Consider the following 27,648-nt stretch of genomic DNA (forward strand, 5'->3'; position numbering starts at 1 on the left):
GAAGCTCAGCCCTTTACGCTGTTATCTGCTTCAGAAAGAGAAAGAAAGTCCTCTTGTCCAAGTTTTTTTTTCTTTTTCGGGTGTGACAGGTTTTGTGCCTTAGGCAGATTTTGTAACGCATGCACACACCCAAAGGCTTAAACACGTGCTTTTGGCGCCTGTATATACACACATGTTAGGAAAGCAAGCATACACCGCACACAGTTAAAAGGGATCGACAGCGTTAGTGGCATTTTGGGTTCGATCGAATGCCACTAAGGGAATTCTGCACACACACCGGTGTTAATATTGGGTTCATATTTCTCTGCTTTGGTGTTGGGCAGCTTTGCTCAGTGCCGGACAGGTGCAGAGAGACAGCTGCGTGGGCCAGAGAAGCTATTTTGGTGTGTCGAGGCACCCAACAGGCTCTTTTCCTCTAACCTGCGTCTGCACTGTTGCGTCATCGGGTTTAGACGATGTTCAGACTTTGAAGCCCTGCCCCAAAAGTTTCGCTGAAACAATTTAGTCACTTTAATTTTTTTCTGTGCCACTGAAGCATGCCAAAATCCTATACAAAAAGCAGCAGCCTTTTGGCTTTTTATTTCACCTGGGTTTAAAAGAAAGCATTCTGAAATGCGTTTGGTTAAGCTGCCTTTTGTGTGTTTGTGTTTCAGGCATGAGGAGGATGGGCCGGCGGCCGGAGCAGCAGGCTCAGCAGGGCTCTCAGCAGCAACAGCAGCAGGGGGGTCAGGGCGAGGGTCGCCCCCAGGCAGAACGACGCACCGAGAGAAGGCCTCCACGTGAGCGCCGACCAGATAAACCTGCTGAGGACAAGCCAGCAGAGGGTGGGGAGTTCTCTGTGGAAAAGTGAGGCTTCTTTTTCTTAGCAGCTTATTTAAGAAATGAAATGCACATCAAGAAATACTCTTTATTATACGTGACTGCTTGCACAAGCAGGCATGAGGCTTTATAAATTAGCAACTTCACAAATGTTTAACCACGCTTGTGCAACTCTGAGCCTGGTACACAAGCAATAGTGCAGCTGCATGCAGGCTGGATGAGGAACTTGTCTGGACCCGAAAATTGTAAATATTTTACCGAAACAGCCGAATCGAAGGCTCTCTTGTCAGCCAGGGATTATTACAACGACTCTGATGGACTGGTCATGAACTGGCACTGAATTATAATAATCATGTTAGAACTTCTAGGTCAAACTGTTTATAGCTGATGGCACAGTAAAACTTTAACTGAATTACCTTTTAATGCATGAAATAATACTAAACTGAAGTTAAACAAGTGTTTCTTGTGTCTTCTGGCATGTTAATCCGAAGATTAAATGTGACGTGAATAATCAATCTGCAAATATTTCTCACGACTAACAGTAGATTACAATCTCTCTTGATTTCAGGTCTGCTGGCGAGCGGCCGTTCCGAGGCCGTGGCGGAGGCAGAGGGGGTCGTGGAGGTCGAGGCAGAGGCATGGGACGCAGCGATGGATTTGACTCGCGTGGAAAACGTGAATTCGACAGGCACAGTGGCAGCGACCGGTCGTAAGTGATTCCATTGCCTTTAAAACCACTTTTAGATCTCTGTACATTTTTTCCCCTTTGGTTACATTTTGATTTAATGAATGGCTTCTTCACCTCTGAGTTAAATGCGAGTGTTTGTTTCAGCAGCTTTAAACCAGAAGAAAAGCGAGGAGGTGGAGGACCTCATAACTGGGGCACCGTCAAAGACGAACTGAGGTCAGTGTAACAGCAGGAGAGCATCACAGTCATACTCGGGTGCAGGTATTATTAATTTGGGGCAAGTAGTGTGTGCCAGGTATCGGGGCTACTTGTAGGTCCCCTGTGGAACAGTAGGTGGGTCTAATGTTGATACTTAGTGTTCGTTATTTAACCTTTGGTTAGTTAATTAAAAGCCTTTTTCTCATTTTTACAGTGAGCTTGACCAATCAAATGTCACAGAGGAGACCCCTGAGGGAGAGGAGCACCCACCCGCTGACTCTGAGAACAAGTGCGTCAAATTCTTTTGGTTTATGATCTTTCTGTTAGGATGCAAAATACAGTGTTCATATAGATCTCCTGGTTCATATCCCATAAGACTGACTGTATGGAACATTTTCATTTCCAAATGCGCTCTTGAGAGAAATAGTAAGAATTGTAGAGGATCTTACTAAAAGAAAATAAGCAATAAAATAAGCTTTTATTGTGTACAGTCCTGAGCTTTACATAGCCAGGTGTATTTGCGTGGTCACTGAAATTAGATATTGGCAGTGTTTACATTAGAGAGCAGTAAAAATTTGGACGTTCAAGCTCCTGGAGTTGAGGTGAGTTTGTGCAGCCACATAGTCATTGATGGTCTGACATCCTTTTGTAAGATTCTCCAATACTTATGATTCATACAGAAAAGTCACTTGATCCTGTGAATTCATTCTAATTTCATATCACATAAGATCTGGGTCAGAATAGTGATTCACTCACTCGTCACTAATAACCTCAGCAGAGGCACACTGACCTTTCCGTGTTGTCTTGTCACAGGGAGAACGAGGCTGAGGAGGTGAAAGAAGAAGGGCCTAAGGAAATGACCCTGGACGAATGGAAAGCCCAGCAGGACAAGGAGAGAGCTAAGGTGGAGTTCAACCTTCGTAAAGCCAATGACGGATCTGAATGGAAGAAAGGATTCCTGCTGCACAAGTCCAAAGCCAAGGATGTAAGTCGCCTTTCTGTTCCTCCGTCAGGCTTTCTGTTAATGTCATCACTTGTAAAAGCAACAGCAGAAAGTCTGATGGAGGGCAGTGCTTAATTATTTATTGATTAATTTTTTAAATATATTTTAAATCCCAGTAATTAATCTGTAGCTGGATTAAAATCTCAAATCTTGTTTAAGTGAAATTAAAACGGTTCTCTTTCTTGTTTCTTTCAGGCTCCGTTAGAGGATGCCGCTGGTGATCACCACCTCCGTAAGCCTGCCAATGACATCACGTCCCAGCTGGAGATTAACTTCGGAGACCTGGGCCGTCCCGGACGCGGTCGTGGAGGACCTCGTGGAGGAGGAAGAGGAGGAGGAGCCCGTGGGGGTGGCGGACCTACCAGACCACCTCGTGAGCGCAGGCCTGATAAGGTGGGTGGAGTCTTGGTTTTGTTGGGAATTACACTGCATAGTTTTCTAATATGAGGATGCGTGGAACTTCCACGGGGGTATCTGTGGTAAGATAAAGAAGGGGCAGGTTTTCCTTCCAGTCAAGCAGGATCCACACCTGATCCTACCTGATTATTTATGAATTTTGCTTTCAGTGCATTCAGGTTTGGCAGTTGCTTTACCATGACATCGGCCCTAAGGTTCAACACCCCTGTCTACCACATTCTGTTCACATTTGTTACTTATTTCTGCTGTTTTAGAGTATTAACATAGACCGTGAAAGAGAAGTGTTACATTTAGAACTGTCTTACTGATGAAGCTCTAGCCATCATCTCGCCCAGCTTCATGACCCTTTTATTTAAAGGTTCCCATATGGCCTGAGCTTCTCACTTCTTAAAAAAACTCCTCCTTCTGAAAATGGAAGCCGCTTAAACGCTTTAAATTTGTGTTAACTTCATTATTAACGATACGAATATTTCAGCCCTTAGGAAAATACGTTAAAGAAAGTTTTCTCTGCACTGAGCAAAGAACAAAACCGGTTTACCAGATTCACCTAAGGCAGGTGCTCCCTCTGTCATTCAGAGAATTTTCAAATATTTTCATAGAACCGGTCTATCATTCCTCACATTTTGTAAATTCTAAAGGCAAAAAAAACATCCCAAGTAGTTTGATATTAGATTATAACAAAGTGCTTGTAATACGATTTTTTTATTTATTAATAATTAAATTCAAATATGTAAATTAATAATTTTTTTTTATATAAAACCAAGGCACTGTGTGGCGGTTTTATCTAACAGTGTAACTATAAACCAAAAAAATTATTCTGATATTTTGCCCAGACTTCACACAGGGTGTCCTACTGACTGTCCTGCTTAGGTTCCGTGCACGGGCGCACACACACACACACACACACACACACCCCCACTCTTCATTACACCCCAGTACTAAAGCATTCCTTATATTTTCACTTAGCTTAAGAAAGCTCATGTCCTATGTCCAGGCAGCTTGCTGAGGTGTGATGCAGTGTGTTTTTATTTATTTTTTATATATATATATATATTACTTTGTCTCTTTCTTCTGTAGGTGAGCGGAGGATCAGTTCCCAATGTGGATGATCCAGAGGCTTTTCCAGCTCTGGCTTAAGCGCCCTGATTGGTAGCTCTGATCAGCCTGCCACTGAGCCCTGCTTCGCCGGGCCCTTCGCTACGAGGCTTGCATGCTAATGGATCCTTCAGCAGATGAAATGATGGAAGACTGTTATCCATCCCACCCACCTCTTGTGGGACTGAATTTTACTTGTTTTAGAAAAAAGGAGAAAATCTTTAAAAAATAAAAAAAAAAAAATGAAAGGACTTCTTGCTACTCAGAAGCAAATTATCGGTAGAGGTTTTGTATTAAGAAATAAATTAGCAGGGATGTTTTCATACAGTGTTTTTTGTTTTTGTTGTTTTTCAGACATTATGCATTCTCTATGAATACCTTTTTTTTGTACTGCTGCTTTACATATGCATTTTTAAATACATGTTTGAAAAGTGTTAGGTTGTGATGCTCTTTGGCTTGCTTTGTTTTTAAGCCTTAGATGCACTGCTAGGAATCACTTCACAGCTTATGCACCGAAATCCTCAGTGAAGTAAACATTTGATTTGTACCTCAAGGCCAAACTCTTTGTGTCTACAATCGCTACGATAATCTGAGTTTTATTTTTCTTCCCCCTGAGTTTGGCTGTTGATCCAGTATCTTTTCATTTTTAGTGGCTTTGGTTGCTCTGAGGATGACTATGAGGATAATAGATACATTCACTTATAACAGCTTTTCTAGGTTTTTCAAGTCAAGATTACTTTCTGTGCTCCTGTTTGCCCGAACCTGCATAAAACAACAGTTGTAATTATTCCAACAAAGCAGTTTTGAATTCATTAATAGGTTTTCTTTGTGCCCCTTTGCTTTTTACAACAGCACTAATTTTTGCATTTTTGTTCTGAGAGAAATACCAGCTGTTCCGTGTGTAACAGAGTGCTATGAAAACTGTGTGAATTCTAACCCTGCTATTATTCAGACCTCTGTCCATAATTAAAAGGTGGTCTATTCATATCGGGTCGTGTGTGTGCTTCTGATATAAATCTACTGCAGATAAGATGAACGATCAGGATGAGTTCATATTGAATTATCTCACAGCAGCTCTGACAGAAGGACCAGCTATAAGGTTTTTTTTAATGTGATGTGTAAGGACTTGTGTTGCGTATGCGTCATATGTACATTAAGTTTTCTGACCAGAGGTGTGTAGAAAATACGGAATGAGTCACTGTAATAAATGGGTGCTTTATTACAGTAAGAGGTAAAGTCGTACCTTTTAAGACGGTGAACGTCAGTTTCTCTGTAACTCGACAAAGGTCACATCGCTGTAGTGCTAGAGAGGAAGGGGGCTTTAGGGTCTATTGTGCTTGCAAAATAAGTTGAAATATTAGTAACTCCACTCCGATCGTAGCATCTAGACACGGATTATTCTCCGATAACAGGACGTTACTGGGTGTTTTATTTATTTTTTAAATTAATTTTAATATCACTTCCATCTCCTTTTCAGATGTGACATTTCTGATTGCATTTGTCTCAAACGATATGGAGGGTTTTTAAAAAAAAAAAAAAAAAAAACCCCAGTGAATCAGCACCCTGTACACTATGGTAAGTGATAGCTTAATAGTTAAGGCGTTGGGGCACTGATCAGAAGGTCATGAGTTTGAATGCTATGGCCACCAAGCTGCCACTCCGGGGCTCCTGAGTCAGGCCCTTAACCCTCAATTGCTCCGCTGTGCCAAATGCAGTAAATGTACATAATGCACTACTTTTGAAGCCATGATGGAATTCCCATAATGTACTGCTGCTTACCATCTTTTAAAAACGCAGGCGAGTCTTTTGGAGATGATATCCGTTGTGTTGAGACAACGAAGTAGCAACAGTCTCTAAAATGTCTGTTATTCTTTACACTATATACTTCTGAACTCATGAAAATATCTCGTCAGTCTGCTACCCAAGAAATTTTCACATGCAGTGTTTCTCACCAGTTTTTTTTTTTTTTTTTTGGAAAATGTCAGATTTGTCATTGCAGCAAGCTTTAACACGTTTCTGTGCTATTTTTGTGTGTTACATCGTTGCTCCTTCGTTGACGGGTAAACACACTGATATTATGTACGTCAAATCACTACTGCAGGCTTTTTTTAAGCTCCACTGCTTCTGTCGTTAATCCTCTAGTAGATTCAGGGGAAACCTGCTGTACAGGACACTAATTATCCTAAATGCATTTTGCTATTTGTAGACGAAGGCTTTTTTAACCCAGTTTGTTCCTTTTTAACAGTGTGAGATCGAAATGTTTCAATAGAACTAGTCATTCGTAACTGGTTGGAAGAAATAGGATTTCCGTTTGTTATCGTTTACAATGCTTAATAACGATCAGATCACATGACCTTAATGTATATGTAGGTTTATGGTAGGAACTCGGATAGTCTCCAGAAGATGTGTGCTTTCAAATTACAGTAGAAAGGACATTATTCATAATAACACTCTCTGGTGTTTATAACAGTTTATAATCACACCCTTCAGTGTCACCCAAATGAGGATGAGGTTCACTTTTGAGTCTGGTTCCTCTCAAGGTTTCTTCCTCTTCCATCTAAGGGAGTTTTTCTTCACCTCAGTCATCTCAGGCTTGTTCATTAGGGATAAATACAAACACGTTTAAATATAAGTCTAATATGAATCATGAATGTTTGTATAATATTAAACTATTTGTACTATATTTCTAGTTCTGTAAAGCTGCTTTGAGACAATGTCCACTGTTAAAAGCGATATATACATAAATACATACAATAAATTTAAATTGAATTGAAAACTATTCGGGGGTTGGGGGTTCGATTCCCGCCTCCGCCTTGTGTGTGTGGAGTTTGCATGTTCTCCCCGTGCCTCGGGGGTTTTCTCCCCCGGTCCAAAGACATGCACGGTAGGTTGATTGGCATCTCTGGAAAATTGTCCATAGTGTGTGAGTGTGTGAGTGAATGAGAGTGTGTGTGTGCCCTGCGATGGATTGGCACTCCGTCCAGGGTGTATCCTGCCTTGATGCCCGATGACGCCTGAGATAGGCACAGGCTCCCCGTGACCCGAGAAGTTCGGATAAGCGGTAGAAAATGAATGAATGAATGAAAACTATTCTACCGGTAAGAACAGAACGACCCCAACCTCGTTGTGTAAAAGTAATCCAGATTAAAAAAAGGGAGTGATTCAGTGGAGTAATTTACTGCTGGAAAGCTCTACAAAACCGAGCTTGACTCACAACACTGAAACATTGCCGGAAATCCCTTTAAACATTTTCTGTTTGCTGACTAAAAGTTTTTTTGCACGTTCTAAGAAAGAGGTATGATATGATTTGGAAAGTCCCATCATTTAATAATTTCACAAATAAGAAAAAAAAGAAAAATCAGCATGACTGTTGAATACAAAACACCTTGAGGCTTTTAGTCCTGAACGATTATGTACAAAAGTATTTACACCTGCATAATTAAAATTAAACTGAGGTAAACTGATATTAAAGCTGTTAAAATAAAACGACGTAAAATTGTATCTGAGTGAATTGTATGACTCAGTGATATTTTGTAATTAACATGAACATACTGATCAGGTGTTAGTGTTAATTTTTTCAGTTTTGCTTTAAAAGCCTAAATGGAGAGGATGACAAATCTTAACATTCATTAACACAGTTCTGCACACAGCAGAGGTTCATCCACATTCTAAGAAATCGCTGCAGTCTATTTTCACAGAGTCAAGAGTCAATTTTCCTCCGTTGGTTAAAAGTGGGTCAAGGAAGGGGCTCTTGGGGCAGGGGAAGAATTCAAACGTTTCGTGCTCCTCGTTGACATCCTCTTCCTCCTCCTCTGCGCCGCTGAACTCTCCGTGAGTAGAAATGTAGTCCACGGTGATGTCTGTGCCCCTGGAGGCCTGGGTGGCGTCTGAGCTGCTTGAGTCGTTGGAGAAGCTTTTGAGGTAAGAGCTGGTGATGATGGGCTGATATGGCACTGATTCAGCCTGCAGCTTGCCTGGGTGTTGTGTTTCCTCGGTGGAGATGGTCTCCTCTTCGGCTAGTTTCTCCTGGGGAAATTCCTCTACCTCCAATGTATTGGGCTCCTCTTCACTCATGCTGGAGTCGCTGAGGTTCAGCTGCAGTTTCATCTCACCCTGTATGGAGAAGATGAATACTAGCACACTGAGCATTCACAAAGTCTACCGTAAAGGTGAAATACTAACACAAGTGGCTATAATGCAGAGACAAACACAAAGGAAAAAAAATGAAGAAAGAAAGAATATTTTGAATGAGATGTGCACTATTTAATTATAAGTAAATACTGTATTTTATTTCTTAGAAAAGACCTCAAAGTCTCACCCACTTAGTTTCTACTGGCTCAAGATTCTAGGTTTGTAAGTTCAGTGGTTAAAATTTGCTTCAATACAGAACATGGTGAAAGTACCTGCTGCCAGAAACATGTGCGTCTTTCACATCCTGAACGCTTTACTTTTCAAAGAACTGGCATTTCCGCTTCCGATTTAAAGAAGTGTCTTCGCTTTAGCCGTAAACCTTGCAAATGCTACAGATAAACCTGATGGTACAGACGTTGGCACCTCAATGACTGCTCTGTTGAATAGCTGCTTCAATAGTCTGACCTCAAACCATAGAACGGTTTTTATCAGTTTATCTACACAAAATGAATCATATCTAGCTCATATTGGCAGAAATCATTGTAATGGTGAAAATATTTTGAGTAAACCCTTTCTGTATCGGGAACTTGTTCGCCTGCAAATTCAACACATTAATGTTATTTTTATTAGATGCTAAGAGTGACGCAAGTTATGTTAATGACGCACCTTTGTCTGTTTCAGTAATTTATTTGCGCTATTTGCATTAAACTATTTTAACACGATAAGGATTTTGTATTAATCGCATGCGTTAATGTTGACAGTCCTAACAATATATACAGGTCTCTCAAGTGTCACGCATTGAGCGTGACAGTCACTCATTTCTGTGTTTTCTCACGCTCTCCCGCCACACACTGTATTTCTCACGCAGAAAAACTTTTTAACTATTTATCATATATTTAAGAAGCCGCAGCGCCCAAAAAGTATCAGTCCGCACCGCTGTCTCTATGGAACCGGGCAGGAATCAAGAGCGTCTCCCCTGGAGTTCTTAGTCAAGCCTGACACTTTTTAGCCAATCAAAAAAAGAGGCTACACAATAGCCAATCAGAAAATAGCACTATTGTATCTGGGTAAAATTTAACGCAACAACCAATGAAAAAAAAAGCAGATATCATCCTCGTTCACCCACAGAGAAAACTACTGGTGCCGCGAGCATCACTTTGAGCACAGAGCATATTTAAGCATATTTAAAAAATGTCACTCTTGCCTGTCTTCAAAACTTGAGAGCCCTGTATATATATATGTGGTAAATGATTGAGTGAATTACAGAGGAATGAAGTTAGTGATCTATTTCTTACCTGGACTCAGGTTATGTATCAATTTTCTGCCTTCACCGATAATAAAATGATTAATATGTGTAGTTTTTGTGTAGAAATAAAGAGCGTTGGTTTTGTCTGTACCTTTTCACTTGCACACTCTTTTGCCCATTTGCTGTTAGCAGGATCTGGGACGATGCTCGGAATAAGGCAGTGACAACACCCTGAGAATCTGCAAGATGAAATAAACAACAAAGTGCTTTTTAAATCAGACAAATGCTTTCTTTTATTATATCTACTACATGGCCAAAATGATATGGACACCGGACCATCTCACACACACACATGTGGGCCTTCCCCAAATTGCTTCTATTGTACATAGTCTGAAGGACCAGAAGTCTTTACATGCTGGAACATAAGTTTCCCTTCACTGTAATTAACTGTGCACAATACAATTTCCATGAAGACATACAGTGTTCAGGTTGGAGTTGATGAACTTGAGTGTGTTGAACTCTGACTCAACCCCACTGAACATCTCTGAGATGAACTGGAACATCAGTGTCTGATCTTGTAGCTGAATGAACACAAATCCCTACAGTCACGCTGCAACATCTAGAATAAATCTGGAAAGGGAAGTTCAATAACACACGTGGGTGCGAGAGGGCCGGTGTCCACATACGTTTGGAAATGTAGTGTATTTTTTGATCGTTGTTTCCGTTGCTTGTACTCTCACCTTCTTTGTACTGAAGAAAACTGACATAAGCACAGGAGGCACAGGCAGGTGATGAAAACAGCGCCTGCCACTGAGATGACAAAAGCCAGTGGTATCTCCTCTGATAAAGGAAGACAATGAATGATGTGAGGAATGAAGTGGTGTTTGTTTGTAATACAGGCAGAAAGCTGCCTCTTGTTATTCAGACTAATGAGTTGGAATGACTTTGACCCGAAGTTACAACATTCACAGAATTGTCTGTTTTTGACTAAAGGTCAAACAGGAAGACAAAGAGAAAACAATGAAGCAGAAAAGAACAGGCATCTGAGGCTACAGTGGGCACAGACACTGGACAGAAAACCACTGTCTCCTCTGTCCATTCTTCAACTGTCCAGTTTCACGAACCTGTGTCTGTAGCCTCAGATTCCTGTTCTTGGCTGAAACGAGTGGACCCTGATGTAGTATTCTGCTTTTGTTGCCTGTCCTTCACATAGTTTGATGTTTGATTAATTCTGGGAGTCAAAAGAGTATTATTGTGTATTAAGAGTGTTATTGAGTATTATTGTGTATTACTGAGTATTAAGAGTGCTATTGTGTATTAAGAGTGTTATTGAGTATTATTGTGTATTACCGAGTATTTAGAGTGCTATTGAGTATTAAGAGTGTTATTAAGTATTAAGAGTGTTATTGAGTATTATTGAGTATTAAGAGTGTTATTAAGTATTAAGAGTGTTATTAAGTATTATTGAGTATTAAGAGTGTTATTGAGTATTATTGAGTATTAAGAATGTTATTAAGTATTAAGAGTGTTATTAAGTATTATTGAGTATTAAGAGTGTTACTGAGTATTATTGAGTATTAAGAGTGTTATTGAGTATTATTGAGTATTAAGAGTGTTATTAAGTATTATTGAGTATTAAGAGTGTTATTGAGTATTATTGAGTATTAAGAATGTTATTAAGTATTAAGAGTGTTATTGAGTATTATTGAGTATTAAGAATGTTATTGAGTATTATTGTGTATTACCGAGTATTAAGAGTGCTATTGAGTATTAAGAGTGTTATTGAGTATTAAGAATGTTATTGAGTTACTATAGCCAGCCTTTGTGTCATATGTATCATGGTATCATAAGTTATTACCATGAAAAGTAAGTTAGTTCTTTCTTTCCGGCCATGTTGAGCCTGTAAACAAACCCACAACGTTCGATACTCCAGATACTCTATCTATCTATCTCCATTTATCAGTCTATCTATCTATCTATCTATCTATCTATCTATCTATCTATCTATCTATCTATCTATCTATCTATCTATCTATCTATCTATCTATCTATCATCACTTCATAATCACACCATCCCTCCAGTGCCTCCCAAATGATTATATATATATATATAATGTGCATATACCTGTTCCTCTGGAGTGTTTCAGTTTGAACGAGAGCTCGTTTTCAATAGGACTTTCTCCTGCTGTAGTCCAGGCTGAGACACTCAGTCTGTACTTCTGTCCTGGCAACAGGTCAGTGATGGTATACTCTCTCTGAGGGTGTGAGACCCCTACAACACAGTTATTCTTCAGTAACTTTTACAGGCAATAATAAAAGCACATAAATTATCAGGAAAAAACTGACATCACTGCTACTGTAGATATTCTGTACAACATCATAGAAAATAAAACACAGTCATCATTAGATTAGGTTCAAAGCAAATGCAATTTTTTAAAAAAGTTATTTCTAACAGATTAATATTAATCTCCCAAACACTGTTAGGTTCCTTTTTAGGCTTTAAGAATTTTAACATGATTTGTATGTGAGAGAAAAACAAGATAGAGCCAACGTTACTGTAATGAAGTCATAAGTATCCACAGAATGAGATTCCACAGCTTGTTTGGTTTCTTACGGTATTTCTGAATTTTGCCTGCTGAATCCTTCAGGTAGATGGTGTAATGTTGCAGACAGCCTCCTCTCTTCTCTGGTGGGATCTCACGCCACTTTACCACCACGCTTTTACTCTTTGGAATGATGGACACTGGAAAAGGACTCTGTTGTGGAGCTGAGGGTTCAAAGACATTCTTATTTTCAGACCTGTTTATTTATCTCACTTGATGATCAGTTCTTAATGAACCGACGCCCTCTCACCTGTCTGCCAGGTAGTGATCCGGTTGAAGGTGGCTTTTTTTGTCTCGGATGAGTTTAGATAGACCACCGCACCTTCATAGCACTCTGCAGGCTGCAAACCTGAATACACCACACATTTAAAGAGAGAGAAAGAGAAAGGGAGAGAAGAAATGCATTTCATTTAAAACATTAAAAACCATGCACCATGTCTTTTTGTTTTTTTTAAACAAATGCTACATATTCAAGGAGATCTGTTGTAAGATGTCAAACCTCCAGCCACTGGCCACTAGGGGGCAAAATAGAGCAACAAAGTCCTGGCTTTAAACGAAACACCTCATAGAAATGTGCTAATGATGCGGATTCTTCATTAACAAGGTACACATTCGACATTGTAACCATGTCTCGGTACAAATGACATTATTTTAGAGGCTTAAGAGCGACAGGAGTGAATAGTTATGCGATTAATTCTACACAGATTTTCACCTCCACTTCGATATTATGGACTATTTTACAGTCTGTTTTGTTTTGTAAAATATATCTAGGTTCAATTCGTTTGTGCAATCAGAATGTGCCTTTCATAGATCTGCTGATAACTGAACACTTTTATGTGTTCCTGGTCTCCTGAACTGATCTTTTTGGACTGGACAGACAACACTAAGGCAATCTATAGGAAAGGGCAGAGCAGACTCTTTCTGCTGAGGAGACTAAGGAGAGCTACTGTAGACCTTTTTTGACTCTGTGGTGGCTTCAGCCATATTCTTTGGTGTGATATGCTGGTGCAGCAGCATCTCTACTGCACAAAGGAAGAGACTGGACAAGCTGATCAGGAAGGTTAGCTCAGTCCTGGGGATTCCTCTGGACACTCTACAGGAGGTGGGAGAAAGGAGGATGATAGCAAAACTATCATCATTGCTGCAGAACGGCTCTCACCCCCTGTATGAAACGGTTTCAGCTCTGAGCGGCTCCTTCACCGACAGACGGTTACATCCTAAGTGTCTGAAGACGGCCTTTTCTCCCTGCTGCTATTAGGCTGTACAATCAAAGCTGCTCCCAGTGAACCAGTCACCATAATTACACACTGTTATTACTGTTTAAGTGCAATAATAAACAATAACAAAGTATTTAAACAACATGTGCAATAACAGAAATTTAGAAAAATGTGCAATATTACCTGTGTGCAATATGTCTGTTAGCGTAACTACTTACTCGTGGTCTCTTTTTTCTTCTCTGTATTTATACATTGTGTATATACTGTATATTATATTATATTATGTCTCTATTCTTTTATATATTTGCATTTCTGTCTCTTTGCTGCTGTAACAGAGAAATTTCCCCATTGTGGGATGAATTTGTAATATTACATAAAATCATAGCATTCTGTTTTTTTATAACAGAAATATATTATATTTTGTACTATACATTTTATTTATGTAGGCTGAGGAGTTGTTTGTTTGTTTGTTTATTTTTCTTGATCATGAATTTATTCAGGCGAAGAATTTTTCTTGTCTTTTTTTTTTTTGGGGCCTAGACATAAAGCATCAGCAAAAGGTCATGCAAAAAAACAAAAAGAAGTGAAAGTGTAACACAACTTCAGTGAGAGGTGCCATTACATAAACATCACATTAACCTCAAACCACAGAATTATTGATATCCTCACAGCATCGATATAGAGCTGTGTGGATAGGCAACGATTGTTTTAAATCAAAATTAAAAAAGAAGACAAATGTGTAATTATAATAATGATATTCATTTGTGGATTGTGGAAGTTGCATCGTCGAACAACACTCAACACAACCTCGTTTTTTTAAGTTTGTTTTTAATATATTTTTTGTTCTACACTATATTATTTTTTAAAGTTTAAAAGTTTGTGATCACTTAGAAATGTCCTTGTTTTTCTGGTTAGAATCATTTTGTGTTGTTCTATAAAGGTAGAAGTTGTCAGTATGGTAACATAAGTTCTTACTATGAAAAGGAAGTCTAGTTCTTTCTTTCCGTCCATGTCGAGCCTGTAAACAAACCCATGACCTTCTGATGCTCCAGATACTAAACTAACCTAAAGAAGGCCACTTTTCTTGCTCTCTTCATCACTACAGCAGTTTTCAGCTGTGCTAGAACGATGTAAAACTTCTCTAATAATCACTTAGCCTTATAAAATGATTAGCAAACATAAGATGAGATTGAAACAGAGGACTGATGGTTACTGATAATGGGCCACTTTGTGACAATGTAGATCTGTCTTTAAAATTAATCTGATTCAGTTTATGTTTTTAAAATGGATAAAAATGTTGTTGTTTTTTTTCTTTAGTAAACAGAAATGAAAACAGAAGTGATCCTAAACCTTTGAATGGCAGTGTATCTTGCCATGCTGTGAACGCAAAATGATTCTAACCAGAAAAACAAGAATGATATACTGTATTTATTTCTTTATTCCTGAATTTTACACGCTACTATTGGCTATTTTTATATCAAAGCCAGTGGTATAAAGCATTTCGCTACATCGCTACTGTGTACGACTGTGGATGTGACGAATAAAATTTAAATCTGAATCGAATACTTTATTCCTTTGACTTTACCGAGACACTTTATTTTCTATTCGCTATGATCGGTCATGAAACCACAGTAAACTGTTGTGATGTTTTTGTATCCTTACACGTTCCATGTTTGTTAGAATCTACAGCAACATTTACTACATCCGGTACCGATCAAAAACATGTTAGATCCTCTGTCCTGTATTACGGTGCACAAATAATGTGATACACCGTCGAAACAATCGAACACGTTCCGTTACATCTAAAGAAAAATATTCTTATACGACTAGATTCCTCTGACGTTTAAAAAAACTCCTTGATAAGGATTCGCACATTATAACCACAGTTTTTTTTTACTGACCAGTAATATGCGCTGTGTTTAGGTGACTTTCCACTCTGACCCACTGAAGCTGCTGTTTCCGTCCCTCTGGAAACCACTCTACCAAGAACTCCGTCACCGGGTCTGCGCCGACGGGCCTCGGCCAGGAGAGGGCGACGCTGTGATTATTCACGAGAGTGTGTGACACCTTGTCTGGAAGAAGAGCTGCAAAACCACAAGAGTACAACAACCTGTTCAGATTTCTTTCAAACTACAGAAAGGTGTTTACGTGTTCTAACCATCTTCGATAGGTTCGTACCTACCACAGTGCTGTTCACTTCGCAAATCTGACCGATCAGAAGACTTCGAGTGATTTTATAAAACTCAGACTGTTTTAAATACATTTTTCTATACTAGCAGGATCATTGACAGAAACGTAGACGACAAACGCTCACATAATCTCACCCTAAACAGATTTACAGATTATGATATGCCGTGGAATGTCAAGGCACGACCGGGGTACCTGATTTACGTCTATTGCACTTTATTTCTTTAAGCTGTTTAGTAAAGTTGCTATAAGTGTTGTTGAAAATGTATCAGCTTTCTTTTGGCCTACAAACGTTTTCGGCACGCAGAGCCGACCTCTGGATGAAAATATCACCAGAGCTGTTTATTTTTCCATTTCTAATCGACATCGTGTGAAAGCAGCGCATGAATAATAGCGTGATTTGAATATTCTTACTTCAGTTCCACCAAAACACTTACACGAGTTATTATAAAGGTCATAAATACGTCATTGATTAATAAATTAAGATGTAATCCTTATGTAAGGCTAAATCACACCCGCTCTGTATTGACAGCCTGCATGCAACAGCTACCAGCTATCAGGGATACAGAAAGCTTCCTCTTCACCTGCTTCCTGCAAGACACGTGAAGCCAGAGAAACTTTCACATCCTTTCAAACTGCTGCTCACGCTGCATCACAGGGCAGTGAAAGACACAGGGAGGAAAAAAACGATATCTGCCTTTTTTCCACAAACATGATCTGGCTTTTTTTTTCTGAACGTCCACCAAAGTTTTTTTTTTTTATTATTATATACTTAAAGCACTTCCAGATGTCTATGCTTAAAGAAAAATAAAAGAAATGTTCTGTATTTTCATGCTGCATGGCGTGGATGTGACCTACTTATAGGCTGCAGGTGTATGAGTCGAGGAGGAGACAGGCCTTTGGAGTTCATCGCAGAAATGGACACGTTGCAGGAAGAACAGGACACTTTGGTGGTTTTTCCGAGAGCGGTCCGATTGCCGAGTTGATGGTTGATCACGGTCACGATGTACTGCGTAATCTTTCCTCTGGCTTCGGTGTTGTTCAGCTCCTAATCGAACAGTGATAAAGTTTATAAGCTGGCGAACCCGAATAAGCATTAAAGTCACAGAGAAACTGATTTCCTCTAAAGACTTTTTTTTTGTAAGCAAGAACATGAACGGCTTCCAGGCTTTGCTTTTAACAGAGAGGTTGCATGCATCAGATGACAGGATATGTCATTTCTCAGAAGTGGTTTGATCTTTAGTCATGTGAAGTGATGGGCAGTGTGTAGGTCTGGAGCGACTGCCTCTCTGTAACTATACAAACCCATGGCAGTATTTGCTGTGTACGGAAGCACAAAGCTTCTTCGACGTGCTGGAAATATGAAGTAATTGTGTATAATCTGTGTGTAATACTTACCCTCCAAAATAACTGGAATGACTTGCTGACGGTTTGCGTAGATTCTTCAGTGTACCACGCGTCGAGCATCGTCATAGGAGCTAAATAAATCAAAATAAAAAAGATGGAATGAGTTTATTCTGTTTTAGTCTGGACTATGTCGGATTTAAACAACAAGGAAATTAACTAAAAGTGGCAAGCCACCAAGTCATAACGATAAACGCCATGATGTAAATTTATAAGGAGATTTACAGCATATTTAGATTTTCAGTGCAGTTTCAGTTCAGTCTCAGTAAATATTGAGAAATCTAATGTATGTTGTAACGGTGTGGCTTCGGTTACAATTTGTGCTATTAGTCCAGCTTCCAAACTTTCCCGCAGCACTTTGCAGTTCGGGTGGCCCGCCTAAGCTGGGAAACCCTACCGCCTTAACTAGGTCATCCAAAAAAAAAAAATTCCGCTGCACAAAAGGCCGTCAAGTGCATCTCGGAGAATAGCGTGAACGTACTTCACAACGCAAGCGTGCATGCGCGTCACACAGCCGAAATGAGAAAAAGACGTGGTCCGTCACTGTCTGAGGATAAGTACCTAGTCGATAAAACGCGTGTCCCTGAGAACTGTAAGTGGACTTATGTTTTGGGTTTATTTAAGCCTGTTATTGTATTAGTCTATAGTTCTTGCTAATTTAAAGTAAGTTAGCTGGTGATTTTGTTGTTTGAGTTCTTCACCTGCTAGCTAGGTTGCACGTGTCTGTTTTTAATAACTGTTAAATGTAGTACCCGCCCAACCCTACCGCCTTAACTAACAAATTTTCTGCGGGAAACCCTGAGCTTCATATCCATTCATTTTTCCATAACTGGAGAACCCAGAGGAAACCTATGTGAACCTCTATAATGACTGTAACCCATTCATACTCAGGATTAAACCAGAGACACTGCAGCTGTCAAGCGATAATCTATAAACAAAAAAAAAAAAAAAACTTTTTAATTTTTTGAATTATTATTGTATTGCTGCAAGAGTCTAAGTGATTGCCATTATACATTTTAACCATAAATTCATGTACAGTAGCAACATTCTTTTTGATGCAAGTGATTGTAAAAGACAGAACATGCTCCACCTCCACCTCCATGTATGACACTGACACTTTACTGCACTTATCTAACACGATCAACTGTCTTCGTGTCTTTTTCCATTACACGCCCTTCATCATGTACATCACTAAAACAGCTACGCTTTAAATGAGTCAAGTAGATACAGTATAACCTTTGGGTTGGATTCAACTAAACAGTCTAAAAGTGTAAGGAGGGTTTTAATCACCACCTTCTTCATCCGTCATGCCTTCGATCCGGGTCCACTCGCTCCACAGACCTCTCGTTGGGCCAGGTTTCCATCTGACCTCGAACGTGTACGTGTTATATGGATTCAGTGAGGTCACAGTCCAGCATGTCGTCAAATTGGTGTTCTGAAGAGAGATAAAAACGGTATATTTATATTCACACCCTGCAGTGTCACCCAAATGAGGATGAGGTTCCCTTTTGAGTCTGGTTCCTCTCAAGGTTCCTTCCTCTTCCATCTAAGGGAGTTTTTCCTCCCCACTTGCTCAATGGGGATAAATACAAACCCATTTAAACATATCTAACATTAATCTTCAATTTTGTACTTTATATTATTCTTTATATTAACCTTTTGTTCTGTGTTTATGTTCTGTAAAGCTGCTTTGAGATGATGTCAATTGTAAAAATCGCTATACAAATAAATTTGAATTGAATTGAACACTTAACATAACCCTTTCTAGAATTTTACAGATCACTAATTACGCTTGGCACGCAGTACGTCACGGGACTTTGTAGAAAATATAACTATATTTCATAACTAGAAGATTTTAAATAAAGCCTTTCTGTGACCTTTATGCTACTTAATACTTTGTAAATATATTTTAATGAAATAATTATTTAATTCGACAAAATGGGTCCAAAAGCTAATTTCATTTGGATTTGGATTTTTATTTTTTTTTCCCCATTGAAGGATAAAATAAGAAAAGGATAAAATAAAAAACTTTATTGATCCCACTGTGCGGAAATTTACTTATCGCAGTTAAAGTTTAGCTTTTAAAGACTTAACATAGGAAGGAATATAAGTTTAATATAAGACAAAAGTAATATGAATAATAATATTAAGTAACAATAGTAAAATCTATTGTAATTATTTACACTTAAGACATAACAAAATAAATAAAATGATATAAAATGATAAAAACCAAAGATCTCAGAGATCAGATGCAATTTAAAGCGAGTCTGTAAGCCGAATAATTCCTGCGTAAAGCGATATAAAAGAATGAGCACGTTAATAAATATATTTTGCCCTATAGACAGAAAAAATTCATAAAATAAAAATACACACAGAAGGTTACAGTATGAATATAACCTATAATATAAAGTATACACACAGAAGGATAACTAACAGCATCCGACCAATCAGATTTGAGAGTTCAACGGCGCTGTGGTATACCGTGTCTATAAATATTGCACCTCATGTCTGGGGTACAATAAAAGTGCATTTTCTGTTAAGTTTCAGTTTGGTTTTGAAAGCAGCTTCTAAGTCACATTTCCTCTTTGCTGCACTTCTGCACTGTTAAAGTTAAAGGATGTCACACCACTATTATTGTCGTGACGCTTCCTGGCTTTTTCTTTTCTGTTCAACGTATACTCTTTAAAGCCGTGTAAATATTTTGGCCTGTAAACAAGACAGTGGAAATGTGGTCATGCGAACGGCGTTCGTCTTTCGAAGTCTGCATGGAAATGAAAATCAAACAGAAATGTTGGCTCCCGTTCATTTTTACATTGCAATAGTTCTGGTAGTCGTTTCACAGCATGGGGATTGTAAAAACCCCTTGACATTTATCTGTCTAGTTCTGAATCAGCCCGCAAAAGGTTTGTAATCTACAGACTCATCTAATCAGTAGTTTTGTGGGCTGCCAGTAAGTCAGCGGTTTTAATGCACTTATCTCAGGATTTGTTTCAAGTCAGTAAACGCTTTCATGTGTTTCAGACTAAAGTTTGATCCAGGCAGAACAAAAGTAAACAAAACCGGTAAAAGTCGCGTACAGCCTTAAAGTAAACGCTTTATATCTGGTTATCTATCTGTATCTGTTGCTTGCGATACCTGCATCATGGTGTTGACACACTGACATCATTATCCTGTTGAGTTCTTCTTATGTGATGCTTTTTCTGGCTCGTACCACAGCAGTGTTTAAGTGGTTTCTCCCTTCGATCTCTCTTCAGGAAGTGAAATACTGCTCACTTGGGTTAAGATCTGTCTGTTGATTGACATTGCCAGTGTAATATCTACCACTGATGAAGACCGTTGTTGTGTCGACGGTGTATTTTGTGTCACAATAGCAGTGAATTCATGGGTTACATTATCAATAAAGATTAGCGAGACTGTTTTCCTGAAGCGGCCATGCAAGCCCAAGCGATGACACTTTCCTTCGCCGTGTTTGATGAGATGAGCGCAGATATATCGGATCCTTTTACTTTGGGCTTTCCATCACTTTGGTAGAGGTTCATCTCTGTATTTCTTTGCAATATCTCTACACACCTGATCCATATGTGTCACTAATTACCGTCCATGTTTGTACCTTTTTGTCTTGCGTAGGTTTTTTCCTGAGTCCTTGTTGCTGTTGTGTTTTGTTTGTTACCTGGTGTTCTCTCTTTTTTTTTTTTGTATTTAAATAGCTAAGTTTTCCCTAGCTACTAGCGTGTTCTTGTATCTGTTGATTTTTATATCTTTATAAAACCGCTGTCTGTATTGTATCCCTATCTGAAAATGTGTTCCTTTCGTAAGTTATATAACTATCCAGAGAGGAAGGCTGAAATTCTGATCTTTTATTCTCAATCATCCCTTGAATTCAATCCCGAATGTCTTCAGTGTACAGCAGCAACAAAAGAATCGGCTTTGCCGTTTCAATAGTTTTGACTGTGACCTTATACATCTAGAATGTTTTCGCTTGTATTGTATATTTCCGTAGAACCTACATGTCGTTTAAAACTGTTTCATAACTTTCCTTCTCAGCAAAACACCCTGTAAGAAAATAAACATTCAGCAAACAAGAGCTGCTACTCTGTAAGGGAGGAAACTAATTCTGTGATCAGTTTATTAAATGACTCAGTCTTGACTTATTACACAACCCACAGCACGGCGTGCCGCTTTATTCTTATTTCAGTATAACTAGGTTACTTGTGATCAGATAAATATAATGGTGGCATGATTTAAAGCTGCTATCTGAAGTTGATATTTTCCATGAAATTGAAAAATGTATTCGAATATTTGATGCATTAGTTCTGTTTTAAGGAATATAATGCTTTGGGGCATACAAAAGATGACCCTAGACACCTCTAACAAGAGGTCCTGTACTAGCTGTACGAACGAATCAGTGATCGATTAAGTGGCAGTTACAGTGATGTGGTTCATATGTACGTACGTTGAATGAGACGGTGTTCCAGCTGCCCCGTTTTTCTTCGTATCGGATCTCTACCAGATGAATGCTCTGTTTGTTGAGTGGACAGAGCTGGCATCGTCTCGAAGAGCATTTCACTTCTGTGATCTTGGGGCTCAGTGGTTTCACTGTACATGAACAGAACACCAGTAAGAGGTCGGGTCAGTCTGGGAACATACTACATTTTCATCTAAGCTTCAATTTTAGGTAAAGTTTTTGAACATTAAGGTTCGACAGGCTTTTCATCTGAAACCTTTCCACACCTTTTCAGAACATTGTCCAGATTTTGCATACTTTCCTTAATTCCTATCTTAAGTTTTCTTAAAGATTATACACACATATCAGGGAGGTTAGAAGTGCAGCTAATATTTGGTTTTTAATTAAATACTTTCTTAATTCTTATACCTTTTCATATCGTAAAAGAATGACATTTAATCCATAACCTGTCATGATGTTTTTTTTTTTTTTTTTTTTTTTTTTTGCAATTCTGTGTGCGAGTGCTGTTCTTGGTATCAGAATGAAACAAATCGTTACTTACATAGTATAGTTTACAAATCATAATCAGTAATACTATGTTTCTTAATAGTACTAAATGTTTTAATGTGGTTCTTTATAAACTAGGATTCCTCCTGATTTCTTTTTATTCATTTTAACCTTACTACTGTATAACTGAAAGTACGACACATTCTTCTTCAAGTAAGCTTCCTATATTGGCCAGTGCATCTTTTTGTACTTGCTCGAGTGGGTTATAAACTGATGTCATCATTAGACTGATTTTAAAACGTTTTACTTAGTAATACAGTTCATAGGAACAAAGCAAAGCCTTTTGCGGCTATACACAGTTGTGTAATTGTTGAATTAACCGCTTTTAACAGGTATAGCCCTATTCAGACAGGATTAGTTTCACTGTCTGTATTTAACCTTTGTTATTGTTCTGTGTCCTCCATCATATACCTCTCGGGTCTGAATGGAGGAAGGGACAAATGTAATCTTTTTAGGATTTTTTCAGAATTCATGAAACATGTCTGCAAAATGACCGATCTGACTCTCCACCGAATTGGGCTGTCATTTCCTCCGGGGAGAAAAACACTACCATGACCCAACATGGACAAAAATAAAATCACAGACGATGAGCACATGACGAAATGTTATTTACGTAATTTCTTGGCATAAATAGATTCTAAAGTTTCCCCAAAGGACAGGAAGATAAAGCACTTAACTACCCCTGAAAAATCTTTAACCCTAACTGTACAGTATATGAATACCACCCTTTAGTAAAGTCTTACTCAAGCTAAACAATGCATACTGTATATATGTTTCAAGTGAAAACAATGATCAGAAATGACAAGCTGTATTAAAATTTCTGCACCTATGTCATTCAGCGTGAAGTTGAGAACGGTGGAGTTCGCAGAACCAAGGCTGTTACTGGTGTGGATCCAGACTGAGAAGTTGCTTTGTGTGCCATAGGCAGCAAATAAGGCTGAACGGGTCCCTTCATGGACTGCAACACTTTCATAACTTACAGTAGGGGCCCCTTGTACCCTGCAAAACAAGGAAACTCGTGTAAGTAATGATACACAATAAAGTCTGCCAGGGTTATGAACGTGTGAGTGTGTGTGTGTGTCTGAATCAGCTGACCTTCTCGGTGTCAATTAATGACTGAGAATAAGAGACTTGTACTAACCACAGATGCGATGTGGTCTTGACGTACGTTTCCCATCCTGTTTTCCATGTGCAGTTTACGCTGCCAAATTCTCCTTCCTGAATGCATGTGAGGTTCTGTGGAACTGCAGGTGGGTCTGAAAAACGGAGACATAAAAGTTCTTGAGATGATTTACACACACCTGCATGTGTATGTCTATGTGCACGAGTGTATGTATCTGTATGTGTTGATAGATAGATAGATAGATAGATAGATAGATAGATAGATAGATAGATAGATAGATAGATAGATAGATAGATAGATAGATAGATAGATAGATAGATGGATGTATAGGTAAATAGACAGATAGATAGATAGATAGATAGATAGATAGATAGATAGATAGATAGATAGATAGATAGATAGATAGATTGGATAGATAGATAGATAGATAGATAGATAGATAGATAGATAGATAGATAGATAGATAGATAGATAGATAGATAGATAGATAGAATGATGGATGTATAGATAGATGTATAGATAGATGTATAGATAGATAGATTGGATGGATGTATAGATAGATAGATAGATAGATAGATAGATAGATAGATAGATAGATAGATAGATAGATAGATAGATAGATAGATAGATAGATAGATAGATAGATTGGATGGATGTATAGATAGATAGATAGATAGATTGGGTGGATGTATAGATGTATAGATGTATAGATGTATAGATAGATAGATAGATAGATAGATAGATAGATAGATAGATAGATAGATAGATAGATAGATAGATAGATAGATAGATTGATTGGATGAATGGATAGATAGATAGATAGATAGATAGATAGATAGATAGATAGATAGATAGATAGATAGATAGATAGATAGATAGAATAATGGATGTATAGATAGATGTATAGATAGATAGATTGGATGGATGTATAGATAGATAGATAGATAGATAGATAGATAGATAGATAGATAGATAGATAGATAGATAGATAGATAGATAGATAGATAGATAGATAGATAGATAGATAGATAGATAGATTGGATGGATGTATAGATAGATAGATAGATAGATTGGGTGGATGTATAGATGTATAGATAGATAGATAGATAGATAGATAGATAGATAGATAGATAGATAGATAGATAGATAGATAGATAGATAGATAGATAGATAGATAGATAGATAGATAGATTGGATGGATGGACAGATAGATAGATAGACAGATAGGTAATTAGGTAGACAGATTTAAGCTTATCCCAACACAAACATGTCTATGTGTATATACATATCTGTGTGCACATTTGTCTGTTTATGTGCATGTATGTAGGTGTGTGTATATCTATGTGTATATACATATGTGTGTGTGTGTTCTGTGTTGTTTTATGTACTTCAGTGTCTTACAGTATGTAGCACCATGGACCTAGAGGAGTGTTGTAACATTTCACTGTGTACTGCATGAGCTATAGATGTTTGAAATGAAAATAAAAGATTTGTACCTTGTGTGTGTATAACATGCCTGGGAAGTTGAATTAATTATCTAAAGAAAAACCTATTAAGTAAATATAAATATAATCACATACGCACTACAGCTCAGGCTCTGTCTATTCTTTTTAACGTTTGATGTTAAACTTACTGTTATGTCCGTGACAAAAGTGTTACTGAAATTGATCATAAATGTAACGTGTGACGTTAGATGACGAATTTTTACTAACACCTTTTCCACTTTGAAGCTTTTTGTGATTAATTTTGTTTTTAAGAGATTAAAGATTAGGCTCAGATCCAAAAACAGCAAATGAGTGGAGCGAAGCCAGTCTATGTTACGTACAATTATTGTGGGATAAAATGAGTGTTTTTAAATGAATTCTACATTTCTATGTGCTTTCAAATCAGAATAGATGACATGGGACAACTGTTAGAAATGAACAAGCACAGTATAAATAATAATAAAATTCAAATATGGTAAAATTGATTTATAAAATTTAAAAAATAAAATTTATCCGAAACAAACGAAAACCCTTTTAGACAGAATCATTGTACTGAATATACAGTACTTTCATGAGCACTGGCATGTACTGAGTGATGCGCTGCATACGTACAACCCGGGATGATGTCGGTGCCACAGGGTTCTGGCTCATTTTGACACTTGCACGTGAAGGTGGTGGCCCGTATTAGATTCACAATGCTCATAATCACCACAGTTGAGTTCAAACTGCTGTAATTAAAGGACACTTCGTCTCGGTATATCAGTCTGTTGCATTCCTTTCTGAAGATGCAGTAGATCTGGAAGCTGGAGCCCATGTGGACTTCGTGGTTCGAGAGCACAGAGCATATTTTTTCTAAGAAATATGAGAAGACAGCACAAATGACGCTAATGTTAATTGTATCTTTAGGAAACTTCAAGAAACTGAACAGCAGGATCGTTTTGCTTTGTGTGCGAGAGACGTTCAAGAGTTAAAGAAAACATTCATATTGCAAATATTTCAGGAAAGAAAACAGTGGTATGAATACATTTAAATAAAATAAAATAAACCATAAATACTTGGAAGGATTTCATAAAACCTTTAAAAAAAATAAACCATATGTATGAAAATATTATTATAGGTTTAATTTTAAAAAATGGCAGCAGAAAACCATTTACAAATTTAAAATCTGTATTCATTTTTATTAGATTTTGGTAAGATTTTAACATGAAATATTTGTAGGTGTAATTATAAAAATATCATTAAACCTGATGTATCCCAGAAAAATTACTGTAGTACATTTGAATACAATCGTGAGGTTATGTAAATGAATAACCACTCATGCTGTTATAGAAAATAATCGGTGTGATGAATCAAGTGAATGGATTGTTTGCCAGGACAAAGATTATTTTACAATATCAGCACTTCCATAAATGTTTTATTCTGCTTTTTTTCTTCAATTACTGAACGCTACCAAAAATGAATAAAAAACACGTCATTTATCTCTTTATAATTTGTTTAATATTGTCGAATGTCTGCAAAGCAAGTTCGCTTTAAACGATGGTTTTGTTAACAATCTTATTTTTCTAGCTCTGGATGTTAATAAGACAAAAATCATGGTTGGATTTATTGCTAAAAAACTGTCTTAAAAACTTTCCCACGTCAGAAAAACGGAACAATCTTAACGCTTACTGTTAAAAAGTGCTGACACTGGAGACTCCTTCCAGAACTGTTAACTAAAAGTTTGCTTACGCAGGACTTCAGCATTTCACATCATGCCTACACACATAACATCTGTAAATGTAGTGTATCTTACACAGAAGACTGAGTGTCAGCAGTCAATACAGAAGCGAAAGCATTAAAATAAACCTGCGATGTGCAGCAGGCTGTAACCCGAAGCTGTCCGAGCTGCAGACATAGCGAATTAATCAACGCTTTCTGAGCAAGACAAAGTTTAAAACGTATTGATATTGAATGCATGTCATAGATCGAATGCATTGCTGGTTCTGATAGAAATATGTCACAGTGCATGGTATAGATTATAGTGACAGTGACTCAGTGACACTCAGGGGCCCCTATATACTGTACAGAGGACCTGATAGTGAACACAGTAACCTGTTAATTTCCTATATATAAGTTTTTCCACTCCTTGTTGCTTACAGTAATGTATAATTATTACATTTTAGCTTGTACATTCTAGTTAACGATACATATTAAAGGTTCAAACGGCCAGAAAAAGACCAGTTTCTGTTTTATTGAGATCGTAGTTACTTTAGTAACTATTTTAGGAGGTGATACAGGCTTTGACTCAGGAGTTGAATGAGGAGTCGACTCTTACCTGCGCGCACGCCGGTGGTCAAGAGTAGAAGGAACATGAAGGTGGACAAGACGTTGCCTTCAGGAAACATCGCATCCGCTTCCTCCAATAGCTATTTAGATCTGCGTCCATCAATCTTTACCTCAGCAAGAGCTCTGGAACATTACAGATATATTGAGTCGAGTGTGACTCAGTGATTCGGAGTTTGTTCACACGCCTGAGGTTACAGAATAACAGAACGAGACGAGGCCACGAGCGCATTTATAACTCTATAAATATATCCCGAAAGTCCATAAACGTCTGATTTTTATTGTGGTGACTTACCCGAAACATCTGTCCGTAGTCTTTGGGCGTGTTTACTCACTCTTATGTGGTGAAAGACAGACACCTGTAGAAGAGCGGGTCCGTTTTACTGCACGCGTCATCATCGAGGGCGCGCACTCGCTCGTGCATGCGCAACGGGGAAACTCGGGCACGTGCGCACTCAATATCGCAGTTCTCTTCACTGGAGGTTTGCATTCAGAGTTTCTGAGACATTAACCAAACAGCCCTAAAGCCCTACAGCCCTACAGCCCTACAGTCCAATAGCCCTACAGCCCTACAGCCTAACAGCCCTAAAGCCCTACAGCCAAACAGCCATAAAGCCCTACAGCCCTACAGTCCAATAGCCCTACAGCCCTACAGCCTAACAGCCCTAAAGCCCTACAGCCAAACAGCCATAAAGCCCTA

At 38.3% G+C, this 27,648-nt stretch overlaps 2 protein-coding genes across 4 annotated transcripts in view; one reads left to right on the top strand and one right to left on the bottom strand.

Annotated features, from left to right (window-relative positions):
• The window catches only part of serbp1a (SERPINE1 mRNA binding protein 1a), a 6,811-nt gene extending 1,606 nt beyond the window's left edge, over nucleotides 1–5,205 (top strand). The window contains exons 2-8 of one of the 2 annotated variants that reach the window (XM_027154451.2): nucleotides 654–846; nucleotides 1,388–1,528; nucleotides 1,652–1,723; nucleotides 1,920–1,994; nucleotides 2,519–2,690; nucleotides 2,904–3,101; nucleotides 4,203–5,205. In XM_027154451.2, coding sequence (XP_027010252.1) covers nucleotides 654–846; nucleotides 1,388–1,528; nucleotides 1,652–1,723; nucleotides 1,920–1,994; nucleotides 2,519–2,690; nucleotides 2,904–3,101; nucleotides 4,203–4,262 — 911 coding nt within the window. In that variant the 3' untranslated portion in view covers nucleotides 4,263–5,205. The remainder of the gene's footprint in view (nucleotides 1–653; nucleotides 847–1,387; nucleotides 1,529–1,651; nucleotides 1,724–1,919; nucleotides 1,995–2,518; nucleotides 2,691–2,903; nucleotides 3,102–4,202) is intronic. The other variant, XM_027154452.2, reaches the window with a different exon arrangement.
• Nucleotides 5,206–7,523: 2,318 nt separating this feature from the next.
• Nucleotides 7,524–27,404, bottom strand: il12rb2 (interleukin 12 receptor, beta 2a). Of its 2 annotated transcripts, none has more exons than XM_027154480.2 (16): nucleotides 27,244–27,404; nucleotides 26,941–27,074; nucleotides 25,239–25,478; nucleotides 23,161–23,275; nucleotides 22,846–23,018; nucleotides 21,462–21,604; nucleotides 18,302–18,443; nucleotides 17,003–17,082; nucleotides 16,463–16,652; nucleotides 15,319–15,501; nucleotides 12,451–12,549; nucleotides 12,212–12,364; nucleotides 11,723–11,869; nucleotides 10,338–10,437; nucleotides 9,749–9,836; nucleotides 7,524–8,333 (listed from the first exon to the last, which is right to left on the bottom strand). In XM_027154480.2, exons 2-16 carry the CDS (start codon nucleotides 27,008–27,010, stop codon nucleotides 7,878–7,880), a joined length of 2,379 nt encoding a protein of 792 aa, XP_027010281.2. In that variant the 5' UTR covers nucleotides 27,011–27,074; nucleotides 27,244–27,404; the 3' UTR covers nucleotides 7,524–7,877. The 2 variants fall into 2 exon arrangements, with proteins under 2 accessions (XP_027010281.2, XP_027010280.2); XM_027154479.2 differs by having other exon boundaries at nucleotides 18,299–18,443.
• Nucleotides 27,405–27,648: the final 244 nt, after the last annotated feature.

Source organism: Tachysurus fulvidraco, chromosome 5 (assembly GCF_022655615.1).
Source record: "Tachysurus fulvidraco isolate hzauxx_2018 chromosome 5, HZAU_PFXX_2.0, whole genome shotgun sequence".
Taxonomy (NCBI): domain Eukaryota; kingdom Metazoa; phylum Chordata; class Actinopteri; order Siluriformes; family Bagridae; genus Tachysurus; species Tachysurus fulvidraco.

Coding starts and splice junctions, on each gene's coding strand:
- il12rb2 (XM_027154479.2), bottom strand. CDS start 27,010: ATGTTTCCTGAAGGCAACGTCTTGTCCACCTTCATGTTCCTTCTACTC. Junction 18,444..21,461: donor GGAACACCGTCTCATTCAAC/GTACGTACATAT, acceptor ATCTCTCTTCAG/AACACCAATTTGACGACATG. Junction 12,550..15,318: donor AAACACAGCGCATATTACTG/GTCAGTAAAAAA, acceptor TGGTGTATTCAG/GTTTGCAGCCTGCAGAGTGC.